At 36.5% G+C, this 18,611-nt stretch overlaps 4 protein-coding genes across 4 annotated transcripts; 2 read left to right on the forward strand and 2 right to left on the reverse strand.

Annotated features, from left to right (window-relative positions):
- Positions 1-2,260: 2,260 nt before the first annotated feature.
- LOC105952487 (RNA-binding (RRM/RBD/RNP motifs) family protein) lies at positions 2,261-6,955 on the reverse strand. The gene is made up of 12 exons (XM_012976077.2): positions 6,659-6,955; positions 5,121-5,182; positions 4,652-4,754; positions 4,485-4,561; positions 4,347-4,408; positions 4,160-4,247; positions 3,954-4,029; positions 3,837-3,867; positions 3,628-3,747; positions 3,298-3,383; positions 2,832-3,008; positions 2,261-2,735 (listed from the first exon to the last, which is right to left on the reverse strand). The coding sequence occupies exons 1-12, from the start codon at positions 6,761-6,763 to the stop codon at positions 2,454-2,456; spliced, it is 1,269 nt and encodes a 422-aa protein (XP_012831531.2). The 5' UTR covers positions 6,764-6,955; the 3' UTR covers positions 2,261-2,453.
- An 853-nt stretch (positions 6,956-7,808) lies between these two features.
- LOC105957138 (jasmonate ZIM domain-containing protein 1) lies at positions 7,809-10,040 on the reverse strand. The gene is made up of 5 exons (XM_012981070.2): positions 9,767-10,040; positions 9,219-9,252; positions 8,789-9,138; positions 8,602-8,659; positions 7,809-8,053 (listed from the first exon to the last, which is right to left on the reverse strand). The coding sequence occupies exons 1-5, from the start codon at positions 9,933-9,935 to the stop codon at positions 7,969-7,971; spliced, it is 696 nt and encodes a 231-aa protein (XP_012836524.1). The 5' UTR covers positions 9,936-10,040; the 3' UTR covers positions 7,809-7,968.
- Positions 10,041-12,767: 2,727 nt separating this feature from the next.
- Positions 12,768-15,186, forward strand: LOC105955939 (pollen receptor-like kinase 3). The gene is made up of 2 exons (XM_012979749.2): positions 12,768-14,148; positions 14,407-15,186. Exons 1-2 carry the CDS (start codon positions 12,849-12,851, stop codon positions 15,006-15,008), a joined length of 1,902 nt encoding a protein of 633 aa, XP_012835203.2. The 5' UTR covers positions 12,768-12,848; the 3' UTR covers positions 15,009-15,186.
- A 571-nt stretch (positions 15,187-15,757) lies between these two features.
- On the forward strand, positions 15,758-17,851 carry EXO70D3 (exocyst subunit exo70 family protein D3). The gene has a single exon (XM_012975972.2). It carries the CDS (start codon positions 15,919-15,921, stop codon positions 17,641-17,643), a length of 1,725 nt encoding a protein of 574 aa, XP_012831426.2. The 5' UTR covers positions 15,758-15,918; the 3' UTR covers positions 17,644-17,851.
- Positions 17,852-18,611: the final 760 nt, after the last annotated feature.

The raw sequence follows: 18,611 nt of genomic DNA on the forward strand, positions 1-18,611 counted from the left end.
TCTCCAACCGGTTTCACCATTTTTTCACCAAATCTCATTTATGGTGGTGAAAAAATGGGTTCATCTCCCACCGGTAGCACACAATTTTACTCTTCCACCATTTTTAGTGTAAAAATGGTGGTTTTGGTCTCCAATGGGTATCACCAAAATTTAGACCAAATATTAAAATAATAATATTTCACCATTTCACCACTTATAGGAAATGGAATTTGGTTTGGTCTCCAATGGCATTTCACCATATATACCCCAAAACTATAAATTTAATGTTAATCGTAATTTTATAATATTTTATTTCCTAAATATTAATTATAGATCCAATGCTAAGTAATAAATTTTCTAAACTAAATAATTTAAAAATTATGTTATTAATTTTAAAAAATTGTCTAAACATGAAATAACATGAACTCAAATTATTTTAAATATAATAAAATCATACATAAACAATAATCTCATAAATTATTGCATAAATAAAATATTACAACATAAATCAATTTGAAATCATAAAAAAAATCTCATTCACCATTATTATCATCATCATCACCATCATAATCTTCAACATCACCGATTTGAGCATGTTTATCCCACAAGTGTGCTACCAGTCTCCTTCTTAATTCATTGTGTTTTCCTTGATTTATCAGATTTCGATGTCGACCAAGAAAACTAACATATGCCGTATTATTAAAATCTCTCAAAAGCTCAACAGGCGGGATAGATGACGAACTTTCATAGTCAAGGTTTGTGGAAAATTGAGTATCATCAAAAATATAAGCGTTTCTATATCCACTGCGTTCTTCCTCAACTATCATATTGTGCAGAATAATGCATGCAAACATGACTTCGTGTAAGTCTTCTTTCTTCCAGAATCGAGCCGCTCCTCTAATAATTGCAAATCGAGCTTGAAGAACTCCAAATGTCCGTTCCACATCTTTGCGATACGATTCATGTTTTTGTACAAAATATTTCTCTTCGGCACATTTGGGTACACTAATGGCTTGTACTAAAGTTGACCATTTAGGATAAATACCATCAGCCAAATAATAACCAACGTTATAGTTCTTACCTTTGATCGAATAATTAGCTGGTGCAGATGTACCAACTGTCAATGCTTGAAACAAAGTTGATTTTTGTAGGACATTAATATCGTTATTTGTACAACAACAACTATGACAACAGAGACTATTAAGTACGGCATGAGAACTTAAATAAGCAGTTCATGATGATTTAAATTTATATAATTTGTGTTATTGTTTATCATGTTTTGTTATCATGTTATGTTGTTTGTTATTTTATGAGCTATGTATTTAAATTTAAATGTCCCGTCATGTATTTCATCAATTAAAAAGTGTTTTGTTAATCATTCTATTGTTGCTTATTGTATTTTATTAATAGCAATTAGCGTATTAATTAAGTAAAGAAATGAACTAATAAACATTGATACCAACAAAATAAATAAATTAATTAAAATAAGCATATTTATAGTTTTAGAATTAATGTTTTGTTAATAATAACAAATGTATTTATATTTTAAAAACTAATTTAATAATTAATACCAATGTATTTACGATAAATATGCTAATAAGTTGGTAAGCGGGTGCAATTAGTTAAAATAGTCATTTTATATGGTACTTAATAAAATGGTGTTAATTACGTCAAATCCTATTTTTATCTCTATATTTGGTAGGAAAAATAGGATTTGGTGGAAAAAATAGGAAAATGGTGGACCGGTGGGAGATGAAAATTCCTTCACCAAAAAATTTGGTAGAAAAATAGGATTTGAGTATTTGGTGATATGGGGGTTGACCACTGTGGGAGGCTAAAACCAAATCTCTATAATTTTAGGTGTAATGGTGATATAGGAATTTTAGGTGGGAGACTAAAAACACCTAAATTAGATGAAAAAATGGTGTTATGGTGTCCGGTCGGAGATGCTCTTAGTACACTTCTTCTTCACTATAATACAGATTTATTCAATGCACCCACTGTTAGTAACGGAGGGAGTTCTTTTTTTCTTAACAAATATTATTATTTATATTATTATAATAAAAATAATAACTAAAAAGAACTTGCAGTCTTCCAACCCTTTGAAATATCAACACCATAAACAAAGTCAACACAATAAACATGAAAATTATGAACACCACTTGCACTGCAGGGCTCCTCCAGCTTGAAAGAAAAAGAAAAAAAAAAAAAAGTTTGCTCAAAGACAACAAAACTAAATTCCTAAATTCAAAAAAAAAAAAAAGAAAAAAAAAAAAAAAGGTAGCATACATGGACATGAGATACACACACAACGAAGAATATATTAAGGTTACAAAGCTCTTCTCAAAAAAGAAAAAAAGAAAAAAAAATTAAGTTACAAAGCAATCCCAGAAACAGCAAATGAAAAACATCCTAGAAAATTCCCGGAAAGGAAAAAAAAAAAAAAAGAAAATTCCAACTCGAATATTGATAAATTACTGGTAGTACATGAGCTGTTGAGCTGCAGCAACGTTGGGGTAACCACCATCATAAATAGCCTGACTAGCGCCGGCCCCCATTCCCATAGACACTTGCTTCATAGGATGTTGCCCCTGGTGATGCATAAGGGGGTGTACGGCCCCCATCTTGCTCATTGCCAGCTGGCGCTCGTACGCCAAAAGATCCCCGGCAGAAACTCCGGGCATGGGTCCCGGTGCAGGTGGCACGAGTGGGTTCGAGCTTGTTCCAGGTGGGGTCGGTTTGTTACCCCAAGAGCACTGTGAAAAACAAAACCATACACTTCTTTATTACGTACTAAAGAGTCGAGCGAAATATGTAGTTAATTACACAAATAGAATGGAACAAGGACAAACCTTAATTTGTTTACCATAGAGATATGACTGAGCATTTCCCATTGAAATAGCCATGGCAGCCTCTGCGTGGGTGCTGTACCTCACAAAGCCGAATCCTTTGTCACGCTGGATTCGAACTTCCTCGATCGATCCAGCACCGAGTGCATGGAAGTGGCGATGGAGATCGACCTGGCTTATCTGGCAGATCATATTCACATAAGAGTTGTCGTCAAATTAGCCGAATCCATTTAGGAACATTGTTGAAAAGGTTATTAGGATTGTATAATACTAGGGGTTCAATTTGTACTACATATTCTTCGTAAGATTGATCAAGAGTCAAACCTTACTATATTGTCAACCAAGTCCTATCCTAGTTCTCAAACGAAGGACTAAGAAGATTTCTCTTCTTTTTTTTTCCTTTTTTTTATTCTCTATATCGACTTGGTAGAAGAAATATGATAGTAAGGCATAAGGAAAGAAGACTTACTTCTGGAGCAAGATTGCCAACATATACAGTGGTGTATTGAGGGTTATTCTCAGGAGCATCAATATTTGCTGCCTCCTTTACATCTTCTGTAAAAGCAATAGTCTCCATCAGTATTTATGACACCCACAGTTACATTATAACTTGACCATAACAAAAAATCGTAAAAGCTTCAGAAGTCTACCGCATCCGATAGATTTTAAAAAATAATCTATGTTATTGCAGAATCCAAAAACAACTAATAGATTATGATACATTTTTCTTGCTAACCATGATTTCATCCTCATAATTTTCAAAGTTACTTTTATATTTTCCGTCCAACCTACTACTCACCAGACGAGCCACCTGTAAGTTCCAATACACTTTTAGCATCTGAACTCTGTTTCTCGTCACTAGTACCAGCACCTTTTGTGGCCCAGTTGCAGCGTATCTGTCTGCTGCCAAGCCATTTTCCTGCGAAATCAACAGATAAAGCAATCATATAACTCTGAGCAAGAAAACTTCTTTTCGTTAACATTTAATGTAACCCAAAGTATTCTCACCAGTCAAGTCGTTTATTGCGCCTTGAGCCTCCTGGGGGAAAGAAAAAAAAAACATGATGCATGCCAAAGAAATAGCAGTTTGAAAAGAAAATTCAGATATAACTCACTGAAACATACCTGCTGGTTCCGGAAAGAGACAAATCCGAAACCCCTGGAACGCCCGGTCTTTTGATCCCACATAACCCTTGCATCACTAAAACCAAATTCGAGATAATCAGCACCCAAACTAAATCATACACACACATGTAAACACCATAATTATTTTAATATAAACAAGCGACATATAAGTTCGCAAAAAGAGACTGAGAGAGCGAGATACTTACGAACAGCTGGGATAAACAGAAAAGCAAGCATACAACATAGCATCCGTAACCTCTGGACTCAGATCACCGACAAAAATGTTGAAGTGACCTGCATAAGAAATAATGAGACAGAATCAGTTGAAATGCGAGGATATAAGCTAAATCAAATAACTGTGGCACGTTTGAAAACATTAATGTATATGCCCACCCGATGTGTCCTCTCTTTGACCAGTGGCATAAGCCCAGTTAACCTTGATAGGCTGCCCAAACCTGGCATTCAGAAAAATATAAGATTACTCTGATTTACACATGAATGTAAGATCACATTTCGATGATTAATACTCACAGATGCCTTCCATTGAGGGACAGTATTGCAAGTGCAGCAGATCTACGATCAAAGTAATGAATAAATCCATAGGATGACTGCATAAATCACAAAACGAGATGATGTCAGCATACAGAATCTACAGAATAAATATTGACGATAACAAGAATAACTACTATAACTTCCACCTTATCTTTTTTAACTAGCTTACACCCCTCCACAGGACCCGTACTTGCAAAAACTTCTTGAAGAAGTGGTTCGGTCACCTGTGGGTGAATGTTCCCAGCATACCTGCATTATCTCAAAAATAAAAAACCTAGAAGATTGAAAAGAAGAAAAAAAACAAAGAAAATAAATGAATTTATAAGATATGGTATCATACAAATAAGCAAGAGACAGTCACATAGAGAATGTCGGAAGGAAATTAACAACATGAAAACAAAGATGTACATGAATACACCACTGTACACAAATATTGAAATTGGTAAGTAAATAGTTGGGCAGGACATGAAGCAAAATTTTGGTGCCAAGACTTGCACAAGTCATCAACTATGAGTTGAGACTTAAAATAGAATACATACCAGCTGAATACAGCTTGAAGCAAAAAAAAAAAAAAAAGAAGAAAAATAGCATATAAATTGTTCAAAAAACACTCACACACTACGACATGTACTTGGATCAAATCCAGGAGGCAGATTTCCACTTGGGATTGGCTCAATCTGCAAAATTTAAAAAAAAAATGAAAAGAAATAAATAAATAAATAAAAACAAAGAATAAAATTGGAGGAGAAAAGACCCATTTACACAGTATTGGTGTTGAACTACCATTGAAATGGAATAAAAAGCTGGAGAAATCAAAAGTTGATTTGTTCTACTTAACAAAATTATACAACTAGAACATCCAAAAAATTCAGAAATGACACCACTTGCTGGCTATAAATCAATCTTCATCATGGAACAAATGCCATTTACTTTTCGAAAACTGGTAAGTGTCGTTCCCTAGGTACAAATTATGTCTGTCTTAGACTCCCAACCGACATTATGTTCAAATCTTACCCACGCAAAATGTGCTTAAAAAGGTTCCAACACTTAAACAAACATATCTTATTGAATCATGGCAAAGAACCTATACGAGGGAAGCAATGTTCAGGATATGTTTTCGAGTCAAAGGTGTTCTCCTTCTAATTGTAATTTATAACTAGTTGCTACCAGTTTAGTTGACCACGCCCATCTCCAATTCAGTGCAAAGGCTCTGTGTCTTTTGTTTTCATTTTAATATTTCTTTAGGGGGTCTGGGTCTCTGTTGATGATGCAGAAACTATTTTCCTTTTATGCAGCAATCAATCTCTTGCTGGCAAGTTACTAGCTTACACAACCAAAAATGAAAAAAAAAACATCTCCAAATAAATTTCATAATTTTGCTCTCTTTTCTCTCTCGAACACCAGACCTATCCATCTAGATAAAATTATATCATGTTGTTCACAACATTTATTTTCCATTATTCTCCTAATTCAGGGAGCACCACTTTCTAGAAGCCTCCGTTACATTTTAAACTGAACACAAATAGCTCGAAGTAAACATCACGCTTGTGTACCTCCACAGAATTGAGCATAACAGACAAACAACTGTAATGCAAAAGCTATTCTAAGGTCACTATGTACTTTATCATGTAAAATTTCCAAGATTCCTATTTTACGAATTTTTAAGGTAAAAGAACATAATTTGGACATAAAAACATTTCCTCTAAAGGCTCTTCACTATTTTGTACAATATAGGAAAAGCAGGTATTAATAGAAAACAAAAATCCACGACAATCCACAACACGCTGTTAAACCATCTGCAGTTCGATAAACTGATCACTAATGAAACGGAACCAAAAATCGGTGGACCCAATGTCCAGAAAACACAACACACAATCAACCAGCCAAAAACTCAACCTCAAGACAGACAAAAAATCCCATACTTGAAAAATAAAACGTAAAATTGCCCAATTAAGGCCAGCAGCACTTCGGAAAAGTTTCGGCACGAAAATAGAACAAATAAATTCATAAATATATCAACACCTCCAGCATACCAAATACGAACAGATAATTTATAAATCATCGCGTCGCTTCAACCAGAATTAGAATAAAATTAAATTACATAAAAAAAAAAACATATAACAAAAAAAATAAAAATAAAAATAAAACCGAACCTGCGGAGCAGCTAAGAGGCCAGGGTGATAAAGTGACTGTTGTTGAAGGAGAGCTTGCTGCATCAAAGCCTGCTGTTGCTGCTGCTTCAGTCTCTGATTCTGCATTTTCGATTCAATTTAACTGAAGAAACCGATCCAAATAAATTGATCGAAAAAAAAAAGGATTCTCTACGATTAGGGTTTGTAGAGCGAGGGAAAAAGCGAACAAAGGAAAGAAAAATGAAGGGGGGGGGGAGAAAATGAAGAAGGAAAAAAAAAAAAAAGACAAAAAAGAAAATTGCCTCGCAGAAAGGGGGAGAATTAATTGGATTTGTTAGGCCTATTTATATCTCGTTCAGATGCTTGTGGGTCCCACTGTCACGCGGTAATAAACAGTGAGGTGTGGATTTAAATGGGCTTTGCTCGGTAGGCCCATCATTTCTATCGCAATATAATTTTTTGCGTGGTTATTATTTTGGTAATAATTATTTAAAGCACGTATTTTGTTAATTATTTATGATTTTATATTATTTTCATATAATTATTTTAGATTATGAATCTTTATACTTATGTAAATTATTTGTAGAAATCGTGTATGGTTGTGTTTCCTAAAGATCGATTTCTTTACGGGTTTGAAAGAGCGTATCTCGTGCATATATAAGTCAAATAAATTAATGAGTTTTTAATATTTTTTTAATAAGTCATATATAATGTATAATGTAAATCTAAACTATTGAAATCTTGTTTGTAGGTCCTCATAGATGTAAGTCACTCTTGTATACCAACCACTTTAATTTTTACGTGTTATTTATTCTGCATTTAGTAGTTATAATATGTATATACACAAGAATTATAGTTGCAACATACTATTGTTCTAACAAGTAAATTATTACAACTAAGTAAAGATTGATTTCTATATGCATATAAATCAACTTTAAATTAAAAGTACTATAGTAATTTTCTTCTATTATGGATTTATTTTTCTAATAACTGTGTGTATGATATAGGTTTGTTTTATACTAACACATTCTTAAGAAGTTTTCTTTGGAGTTCATATAATGACTTAAGCGCCGGATAATTTTTATCGGGACTAAGCTCCGAACGCTAACGCTTGTTTATGACTCGTATAATGATTCACGCACATATTCGATTTGTTCATCTCTTAAGAAGATTTGACGTGAATCAAATATATCTTATTCACGACCGCATCAAATAACAAAACGATATAGATCTAATTGCACATTAATTTGGCCGTATAATAATTAATACTCCTTAAAAAATACAAAAAAAAAAAATATACGTGATAATTTTCAGATAATAAGAAGCAATTGTTATAAGTTGAGGTCGAAATGTTCATCTCCCTTGGAAGAAGAGGCTGGCTGTTCTTGAAGTTGATAAGGCCCTCTAGCAGCAGCTCTATAACAACAGATGTAATTAACAATAAATTAAAAAAAAAAATAGATGTAACAATAGGATAAATTAGGGCAACTCCTGAGGTAATGTGAGATTACGAAAAAAATCATTTTTATTTGGGTAATTGCAACCACCCTCAACTATGAATCTTCTTCATCCTTATAGTGTCAAATTCAACATAATTTTCCAGATTTCGTGAATGTTCTCTAGTTTGTACTCATTTTGTGCAAAAATGCAGTTTATGATGCACCACAATCTAATATTTACAAGTCAAGAGACACAATCTTATGATCATTTTGTTCCAAAATGTGGGGCTCGAATAGTGTAAAACGGGTACAAACTGAAGAATATTCCACATAATTTAGAACGTTCCACTAAATTTGACAGTACAAGGATGGACGTGTAAGAAAATTACTAGTTGAGAGGGTGGTTGTAATTATTCAAATTATAAAGAATTTTTTTTTTTAATTTAATATTACCTCAACGGTAGCTGTAATTTACGGTAAAATAAATAAATTAATTAATTAAATGAAAGGGTAAAAGTTACATACCGATCTTTCCTCTTCCCGAGAAACCGATGAAGTGATGATCTTCTCGCAATAGGCAGATCTGTAAAAAGAAAATGAAACAAAAACAAAAATAAAAAATCACTAAATATTTGTTTTAAATTGAAAAAAAAAAACACTTTATAATAAAAAAATGCTAGAATAATTTATAATTATCAATATAATTAATCACCGGAATCATTAGCCTCAGGCAGCGTAGAACCCCGGTTCTCCACCGGCGGCACCTCAGCCGCCCCACCACTCGCGGTGTTCGACGTAATGCCAACACCAGCCGCCTTACGGGAACCAGGCCGCGGCGGAAGCTGGCTCTCTCCCGGAGTAGAAGTCTCGGCAGCACCGCCGGAGCTCGGTTTGGCCCACGATGTGTTCGACAAAATGCCGCTGCCACCACCATTTGCAGCAAACGCCACGAGTTCTTCAGCCTTCTCAGCCGGATAATCGTCAAACACCAAAACCCCGCCGGAGTAGAAAATCGTCAACTGGCCGGCAGCTGCGGAATCCGTCGGTGCCGCCGCATCTTTGCTGCAATTTATCAAATAATCAAATATTATATTCAGTCGAAATAGATTGAAGAAATCTATATAGTGAGAGAAAGAAAGAACCTTGTGAATTCGTGACAAAAAGATCCTTGCTTCACTGAAATCCAGCCAAAGAAAATAAATTCATTTCCCAAAATAAAAAAATAAAAATAAAAAAATTGAAAATTTTCAACATATCTAAGCCAAAATTAGGCAGATCTATCAAATTCAATGTATTATACTCACACTAAGTTACCAAACGAGTCGTTTAGTCACCATGATTTAATATTCCTCCATAAAAAAAAAATTGTCGGACCAGGGGATTGGGCTACGAGGGCGAGAGATTTTGCCTTTTAATGCAAGAAACTGTGCAATTTTGAAACTTGTAAAATTTCACACATATGGAATAGTAGACGGAATATGTTGTTATAGATGCTACACTAAAGTACATCGCACAATTTTACGTCGTAGATCAGATCTACACCCAATCATGCACATACATGTGGATCCGTGCAAAATAAGTAATTATCAGTTATACGCAATAAAATTCATTAGGTAGGATCAAACAAACCGCAAGACTATTAAGACGAAAATCGAATAAAGACACGAGATTGATCGAGAACCTAATTTACCTATGTTTTCGAGGCTCTCGATTTTTCCACCAATTTCAAGATTCAAATCTCTAAGACTTCCTTTATCCTTGATATACTGGCTCAAAAGATTGCATGTTTGTGCAAAATTGGACTTCTCCGGCAGCTTTCCTCGCCTCCGGTCGCCGGAAAGATGTCTGAAACCCGACATGCTCGCCGGAAAAGAAAGAAAATATGAGAAAGAGAAAGAGAAAGAATTATTTTTATGTTAAGTGAAGTTGGAGAATTTTGCAGTGGAATGGGAATAAAAAAAAGGGGGGGGGGCGGGGGGGCGAACATTTATAGTGGTATGATGAATAAAGGTTTTTATCAACTTGCTTTTTGTCTGAATAAAAATAGTGGTTTTTTTAATAGTTTTAATATTATTCACGTGATAATTGCCAAGAAACTATTGAATAAAAAAATATTAAAAAAAATGGTTTCTTGATCGGACGGCTGGTATTAAATTGAGTTTGTTGTACTTATATTATCCTAGTAGAAATAATTGAAAAAGTAGCTAAGATGGACGAACATGAAACACGAGGCTATATATATTGAGATTATGAGTTGGAAAAGATGGCGGGTAGACTTTTTATGTTTATTTACCACGATGCCCTTCTCGCTACACGACAAATGGACAGCCAAATCAACCGAATTTTGGGGTAAACCTAATTTTGTTTCTCTTCGTTTAGTTTTCAGACTAAGTTCGTCGCACCTTATTTGTCTGATGAAATTGATTATAATTGTCGTGTGTGATTTTGATTTGATTATGAATCAAGTCACGTTCATACAAATTGTATGTTAATCAAACACGAGGAGTCAACTTTTTTTTTTTTGGGGTCGTTATTTATTTATTGATCGAGTAATTATTCTTTTATTTGAAATGCAATACTATGGTTACAAATTACAATGTATGCATTTGATGAATACCATACATCGAGAATAAATAAATTAAATTAAATTTTATGTGGTAGTAGTACTAAATGATATATTTTATATTGATTGTGTTTCTTACCTAACTATTGGGACTGGAGTAATGAAAATGATGTACTACTAGCTACTGAATTGACCCACAAATAAATGGAATTTGATTCAAGTAGATACATTTCAAAAAAAAAAAATAAAAAAAAATACATTGAATTCTCTTACATGAACATCACGACTGGTACTTAACATTCCATTTTAAGTCAAACATCACATGATAAAAGAAAGTTTTAAATTGTGTGGATTGATGATAATAAGTTTGATTGTTGTCTAACAAAAAAAAAAAAAATCACGAGTATGTCCTCGGGATGACTCTCCTGAAACTCGTAAACTTTAGTCTACCTTAATATAAAATCCTGGTTCTGCCACTGAAGTCGATAATATAGAATAGTCGATAATATAGAGTTTGGTACTTTTAAATAGTGTGGTGCTATAGTCCCACGTGTTTTACGGAGAATGATTTAAGAAAAATATAATAGGGTGCACATTGAATGACCCATCACATGGGACTTAAATGCATTTTGGTCCACCAGAAAAACAGTCTCTCAATTAAACCCATCCCCATGTCTTTAGTCAAAAATACCCTCAATAATATAATTCTTATCAATTCCACCCATTATACTCTAACTTCCTTAATATTACACATTGACCCCGAATTTAAACAAATAAATCACATTAACCCCCAAAACTTTTTTTTTTCATAATTTTTTTTTCTGAAATGTTTTTTTTTCCGGCCAGATTCCGGCGTTGACTTTTTTTTTTTTTGAAACCTTTTTTTTCCTGAATTTTTTTTCCGGCCAGTCAACCACCGTTGACCGCCGGTCTCCGGTGTTAATTTTTTTTTTTAATTGTTTTTCTTAGAAAAAAAATATTTTAATTAATATTACGGTATTGGCTACTAAATTACTGTCTCAGACAGTAATATTACTGTTTGGGACAGTAATATTATGAATATTATTTTTGCGAACAGTAATATTATTAATATTATTGTCTAAGACAGTTAAATTACTGTTGGAGACAGTAATTTAACATCCAAGACAGTAATATTAATTAAAATATTTTTTTTAAGGAAAAAAACAAAAAAAAACAAAAGTCAATTAACAGTTAAATTACTGTTTCCGACAGTTAAATTAAAATATTTTTTTAAGGAAAAAAACAAATAAAACAAAAGTCAATTAACAGTTAAATTACTGTCTCCGACAGTTAAATAACTGTCGGAGATAGTAATTTAGCAACGAATACAGTAATATTAATTAAAAATATTTTTTTAAGAATAAAAAAGTCAATTAACAGTTAAATTACTGTCTCTGATAGTTAAATAACTGTTGGAGACAGTAATTTAGCAACGAATACAGTAATATTAATTAAAATATTTTTGAAGAAAAAAAAAACAAAAGAGTCAATTAACAGTTAAATTACTGTCTCCGACAGTTAAATAACTGCCGGAGATAGTAATTTAGCAGCCAAGACAGTAATATTAATTAAAATATTTTTTTTAAGAAAAAATAAATTATAAAAAAAAATAAAAATAAAAATAAGTCAACGCCGGTGACCCGGCGGTCAACGACAGTTGACCGGCCGGAAAAAAAAATTCAGGAAAAAAAAAATTTCAAAAAAAAAAAAGTTAACGCCGGTCAACGGCAGCGACCGACGGTCTCCGGTGGTGGCGGGTCAAAATTGGGTCGAAATTGAAATTATGGTTAAAATTGGTTAATTGATGAAATTGGGCTAAATTGGGGTATAAATCATGAAATTGAAGTTAAATTGGGTTTCAATGAATTGGGGGTAATTTTGGTATATATAAAGGGATTTTCGTTATTTGCAAATAAGTTTGAATGGGTTGGATTTATTTGAAAGACAAAAAAGTTAGATGTCCCTCTTTTAATTAAGTGTCCTTGTTAGGGGCCGAATTGACATTACCCCTTAAAAAAAATTGAAATGAGGAGGTAGTTATTGCAGTTCACAACGACAAAAACGGTTTTCCAACGGTCAAACAAAGAAGACTCAGACCTCCCCCAAAGTCTTTTCTCTTCCTCAAACAAAATCACCCTGAAAATATACTTCTTTAATTTATTTATGATTTTTTTTTAAATTGCCCTTTATGGCCATAATTCATGTTCTTGGATCATCAATATTCTTCTTCTACATTCTTCTCTCCATTACAACAACAACAACTTCTTCCATTTCTGAATCTGAATCTCTTCTAAAGCTCAAGCAATCCTTCACCAACGCAACTTCTCTCGATTCATGGAATCCGACGACGGAGCCCTGCTCCAAGAACGGGCCCCGTTGGATCGGCGTGATATGCGACAGCAGCGGAGTCGTTTCGAGCCTCCGTCTCGGGAATTTGGGCCTCTCGGGTAAGATAGACGTCGACGCATTGGTCCCGCTTTCGGGCCTTCGGAGTATCGCCTTCATGTCGAACGCTTTCGCGGGCCCCATACCGGAGTTCCACCGGATGGTTAATTTGAAGGGGTTGTACCTCTCTGATAACGGGTTTTCAGGAGAGATCCCGTCGGATTATTTCACCAAAATGATGGGGTTGAAGAAGGTTTGGTTGTCCGGGAATAGTTTCACGGGCCCGATTCCATATTCGTTGTCGCAGCTGTTCCATTTGATGGAGTTGCATCTCGAGGACAATAGATTCTTCGGGAATATTCCGCCGCTCGAGCAAACAAGTCTAGTTTCACTCAACCTTTCCAACAACAATTTAGAAGGCGAAATACCTATGGTCCTTTCGAAATTCGGCCCGGATTCGTTCAGAGGCAATCCCGGGCTCTGCAGTGCGCATCTAGGCAACTCGTGCAGCTCGTCCATCACTGCGTCGAGCGAGCGGTTGGAAAACAGTTCGTACTACCGCAGTGTGGTTAACTGGATCCTAGTAGTGTCGGGCCTCGTTTTTCTTCTGATGGTGATTGGGATATTCGTCCTGAAGCGGAGGCAGGACAGCAGCCTCGATTTCATGCTCGACGATTCGTATAGTTTCAGGGGGGCGTCGAGCATCAGGAGGAAGAGCAAGCACGAACCGGGCCGGGACAGGTACGGGCCGGGCTCGAGCCGGAGGGCGTCGAAGAAATTCGGAGACGATATAGTAATGATTAGCGACGAAAAGGGCGAGTTCGGTATGAGTGACTTGATGAGGGCGGCTGCCGAGGTTCTCGGAAACGGAGCTTTAGGGTCTTCGTACAAGGCCACCATGGGTAGCGGTTTCACGGTGGTGGTGAAGAGAGTGAAAGAGATGGCAAAGATGGGGAAAGAGCAGTTCGACGTCGAGATGAGAAGGCTCGGCAGTTTGAAGCACGAGAACGTGTTGGCGCCGTTGGCTTATCATTATCGAAAAGAAGAGAAGCTCTTGGTTTACGAGTATCAACCCAAAGGCAATTTGCTATTTTTGTTGCACGGTACGTATAAAGTGTAAATTTATCGAGTCGATACGAAAGTATATATGATTGTTCGAGATAAATGATTTTTTTTTTTTTTTAAATGTGTTCAGATGAATTGACTCAATTTTTTCGAAGCTAGCTTAGTACGAAGTACTTTTGAATGAATGAATTCGACAATGGGATCGACTATCGAATAAATCATTTTTTCATCGCGTTTTTACGCGACGATGAATTGTGTGGTTAAAACAAAAATGTTTTCTTGAATTCTTTTTTCAGGTGACAGAGGCAGCTCCCATGCCGAGCTGACGTGGCCGGTGAGGCTGAAGATAATCAAAGGAATCGCAAGAGGATTGGGGTACCTCCACAACCAGCTCTCGTCGCTAGACTTACCCCACGGTGACCTAAAATCGAGCAACGTCATCCTAACCGACGAGTACGAGCCGTTGATCGTGGACTACGGATTCTGCTCCTTGATAAGTGGGGCCCGCGCAGCTCAAACCCTAACGGCGTTCAAATCACCCGAGGCCCTCGTGGACCGCTACATCTCGCCCAAATGCGACGTTTATTGCCTAGGCGTAGTTATTCTCGAGATTATAACGGGGAAATTCCCCTCGTTTTATCTCAACAGAGGCGAGCATGGCGGGATAGATATAGTACAGTGGGTGCAGTCGGCGGTTTCCGAGGGGAAAGAGGAAGATTTATTCGACCCGGATATCGAAATAAGCGACAAGGATTGGTTGGGCGAGATGAAGAAAGTGCTCCACATTGGTGCGGCTTGCACGGAGAGCAAACCGGAGCTCCGTTTAGACCTAACGGAGGCCGTTAGGCGGATCGAGTGTTTACGGGTCGACCCGTTTTGTACCATCGTCGGGTTATGAATGGTTTATTATAGTGTTGATCGTAGCGAGTTGTATATCTTATCGAATGATGATTGCTCGAGTTATGTGCAAGAATCATACTACACAGCACATCATTTATCTTCTGCTAGTCGTACGTAGCGAGTTGTATATCTTATCGAATGGAAATATATTCAGTTTGATTCGTTACGTTGATGAATCGACTTCGAACGAGTTTTCAATCATTGATCTTGGAACAAATAAATTCATGGTTTGATGCATTGCATTGATGAATCGATTTCGAACGAGTTTTTAAACATCGGTTATCACCGTTAGTTCATGGAGTTCAACTTAAATTAAGCCCACAATAAAATATTTTAGTCTGCAATTATATGCTACAAATAAACAAAATTAGTTGTTACATTTCTTAGGCAATTAATTCTTATCGAACTTCTAAAATTGTGTTTGAACTTGATTTTCACAAGCAATTAAGTCGAGCTCAAATGAGGCTTAACTTAGTCAAATATTAATTAAATTCGAGTAGTTTGATTCTTTGTACATATAATTAATTTTTTTAATCGAGCTCGAGCCAAATTTCATAGGTTATCGAACGAAAACATGTGATCGAAATTGGTTGGCCTATGTTAATACACCGTGCATAATCGAAAAAAATGTTGATTTTAATTTTTATTTAATTTAAATAAAATTATTCCGACGCGTGTAATCGAATTTAACTTGTTCAACAAATTGACTATTTTTATATGATTTATTATTATTATTTTTATAAATTAAAGTATTATTATAAATGAGGACATATAAAATAAACTTGAGCAGAATCACTCCCTCCATTTTCAATTGTTTCTTTCTTTCACCACCACCCACCGTCGGCCATCATTAAAAAGAATAAAATAATTACTAAACAAAAATCCCCTGCTTTTCACGCCGAAACCCCATGTCACCACCGGAATCAACCACCGCCGCCGTAGAGAAAACAATCCGCCAGCGGAAATCCACGGACCTCACCGGACACCATCACGTGATGGACCGTTATCTTGTCTCCGGCGATGAGGTTCAGAAATCCACGTCCGCCGCCGCTTTATCCGACTCCTCCTCCTCCTCCGCGCTCCTCGAGTTCCGCAACATCCTCCTCTCCCACGCTTCTCCCCCACTCGACTCGGAGTGGCTCACTGAGTCAACTCACTCCGAGTTCGAATCGCCGGGATTTGATTCCCAGGAAGAGGTGGCCGACGGCAGCTCCGACAAACAGTTGGAGCATCGGGAGAGCAACGCGGGTACACGAGAAGAAGTGGATCTCATCCCAGCCGACGCCGTCCGCGATCTCCGCCGCATCGCGGAGAGGATGGCCGCCGCCGGCCACCTGCGCGAGTGCATTTACGTGTACGCGTCCGCACGCAGCTCCGCCGTGGACGCGTCCCTGAAGGAGCTCGGCGTGGAGAAATCCGACATCGGCGACGTGCACCGCCTCGAGTGGGAGACGCTGGAGAAGCAGATCCGCCGCTGGACACGCGCCGCCAGGATATGCGTCCGCGTTCTCTTCGCCGGCGAGAGGAGGCTGTGCGAGCACATATTCCAGGGTTTGGGAGATTCGGCCGAAATCACTTGTTTCGTGGAAACCATTAAATCCCCCGCTATTCATCTCTTCAGCTTCGCCGACGCCATTAGCACCAGCAAGCAATCTCCCGAAAAACTGTTCAAAATATTGGATTTACACGACGCTCTATCCAATTTAACCCCCGACATCGAATCAATTTTCGATTCGGAATCGAGCGAATCGATCAGAATAAAATCCGCCGAGATAGTCTCAAACCTAGCCGATGCCGCAAGAGGGGTATTATCGGAATTCGAGAACGCAATTCTTCTCGAGCCCTCGAAAACCCCAGTCCCCGGAGGAACAGTCCACCCCTTAACAAGATACGTAATGAACTACATCAGCTTGATTTCCGATTACAAAAAGACACTGATCGAGCTAATCGTCTCGAAACCCTCAGCCGGATCGGGCGACCCATCCGTACCGGATATGGATCTATCCGAATACGAGAATCAATCCTCGTGTTTAGCCCTCCATTTAATTTGGATAATTGCAATTCTACAATTCAATTTGGAAAACAAGTCCAAGCACTACAAGGACGCTTCATTATCGCACTTGTTCATGATGAACAACGTCCACTACATTGTACAAAAGATCAAAGGGTCGCCGGAGCTAAGGGAAATGATCGGAGACGACTATTTAAGAAAACTGAACGGAATATTCCGATCGGCCGCCACCAATTACCAGCGGGGCACTTTGGTGAGGTTGCTGTACTGCTTGAGAGACGAGGGTTTGCATATGAGCGGAAGCTTCTCTTCGGGTGCATCGAGGAGTGCTTTGAGGGAGAGGTTCAAAGCATTCAACGCCATGTTCGAGGAGGTGCATAGAACTCAGGCAATGTGGCTGGTGCCGGATAATCAGCTCAGGGAGGAACTTAGGATATCTATATCGGAGAGGATTATTCCGGCGTATAGATCGTTTCTTGGGAGGTTCCGGATTCCGATAGAGAGGGGGAAGCACCCGGAGAATTATATTAAGTACTCGGTGGAGGATCTCGAGAACGCGGTGTTGGATTTCTTCGAGGGGTATTCGGTGTCGCAACATCTTCAGCGGAGGAGATCCGAGTAAGAAAGAGGAGTGGAGTTTGAGTTTTGTCACTTAGAAAATTTAGCATTTGTTGTTTGTTTGTTTGTTTTGTACTTCCTCAGCTTTTTAGATTTATTTTATTTTATTTATTTTTCATTCGATTGTGTATATATATGGGAATTAATATGTTGTATTTGTGTGTTTGTGAAATACTCACACTATTATTTATGTATGATCTTGAACTAGTTAATGAGTTTGGTTGTGTGGCAAAACAACGCTATTATAAACGTCCATTCTACACCTGATTATTTTTTTTGAAAATTACACCTGATTATTTACTACGGGTGTTTTAAACCATAAATTTGATTAAAGAACTACAGTAAAATATCGATAAATTAATAACATCGCGTAAATAATAGTTTATTCCGACCCCAACTCGGTAAAAACGTACTAAATTTTTAGTTCGATAATTTAATATTTCACTAAATTAATAGAGTTTTGCTAGTCTCAATTGTATTAATTTATAGAGGTTTAACTGTACTACTAAGCACACATACATATGAGTGTGTATGATTATATGTAGATCTACGGTTCAAATTCAAAATGTAAATAACCAGGTGTAACATCTAATTGCCCTTAATTTAGTTCCAATTTCCTTTTTCAATTCATATTTTTTGGAATAAAATTGATATTAGTTTTTCACTGCCGAATAATTATTACTATTATTATTATTATTTTTTTTTTCTTTTTCGAATAAGTTAATTTTGATCCACTCAGTCAAATTTCGACTCCTTTTTCTGATTCCATCCCAAAATAGAATCATGTTTACGTGTATCTGGATTTTGACCTGTGATCTTTACATACATAAATTCTAGTAACTTGTATTGAATAGTCAATTGTCCAAACTCCAAAGTAAAAGAGCTGTCTTTGACGAATAATACTATTTTATTTCCTACGTGTAATAAAACTATATGTTTGTACGTGGTCAAAATTGACTTTATTAGATCAGA

This window comes from Erythranthe guttata, chromosome 4 (genome assembly GCF_056151865.1).
Source record: "Erythranthe guttata isolate IM_541 chromosome 4, IM_541, whole genome shotgun sequence".
Classification (NCBI taxonomy): domain Eukaryota; kingdom Viridiplantae; phylum Streptophyta; class Magnoliopsida; order Lamiales; family Phrymaceae; genus Erythranthe; species Erythranthe guttata.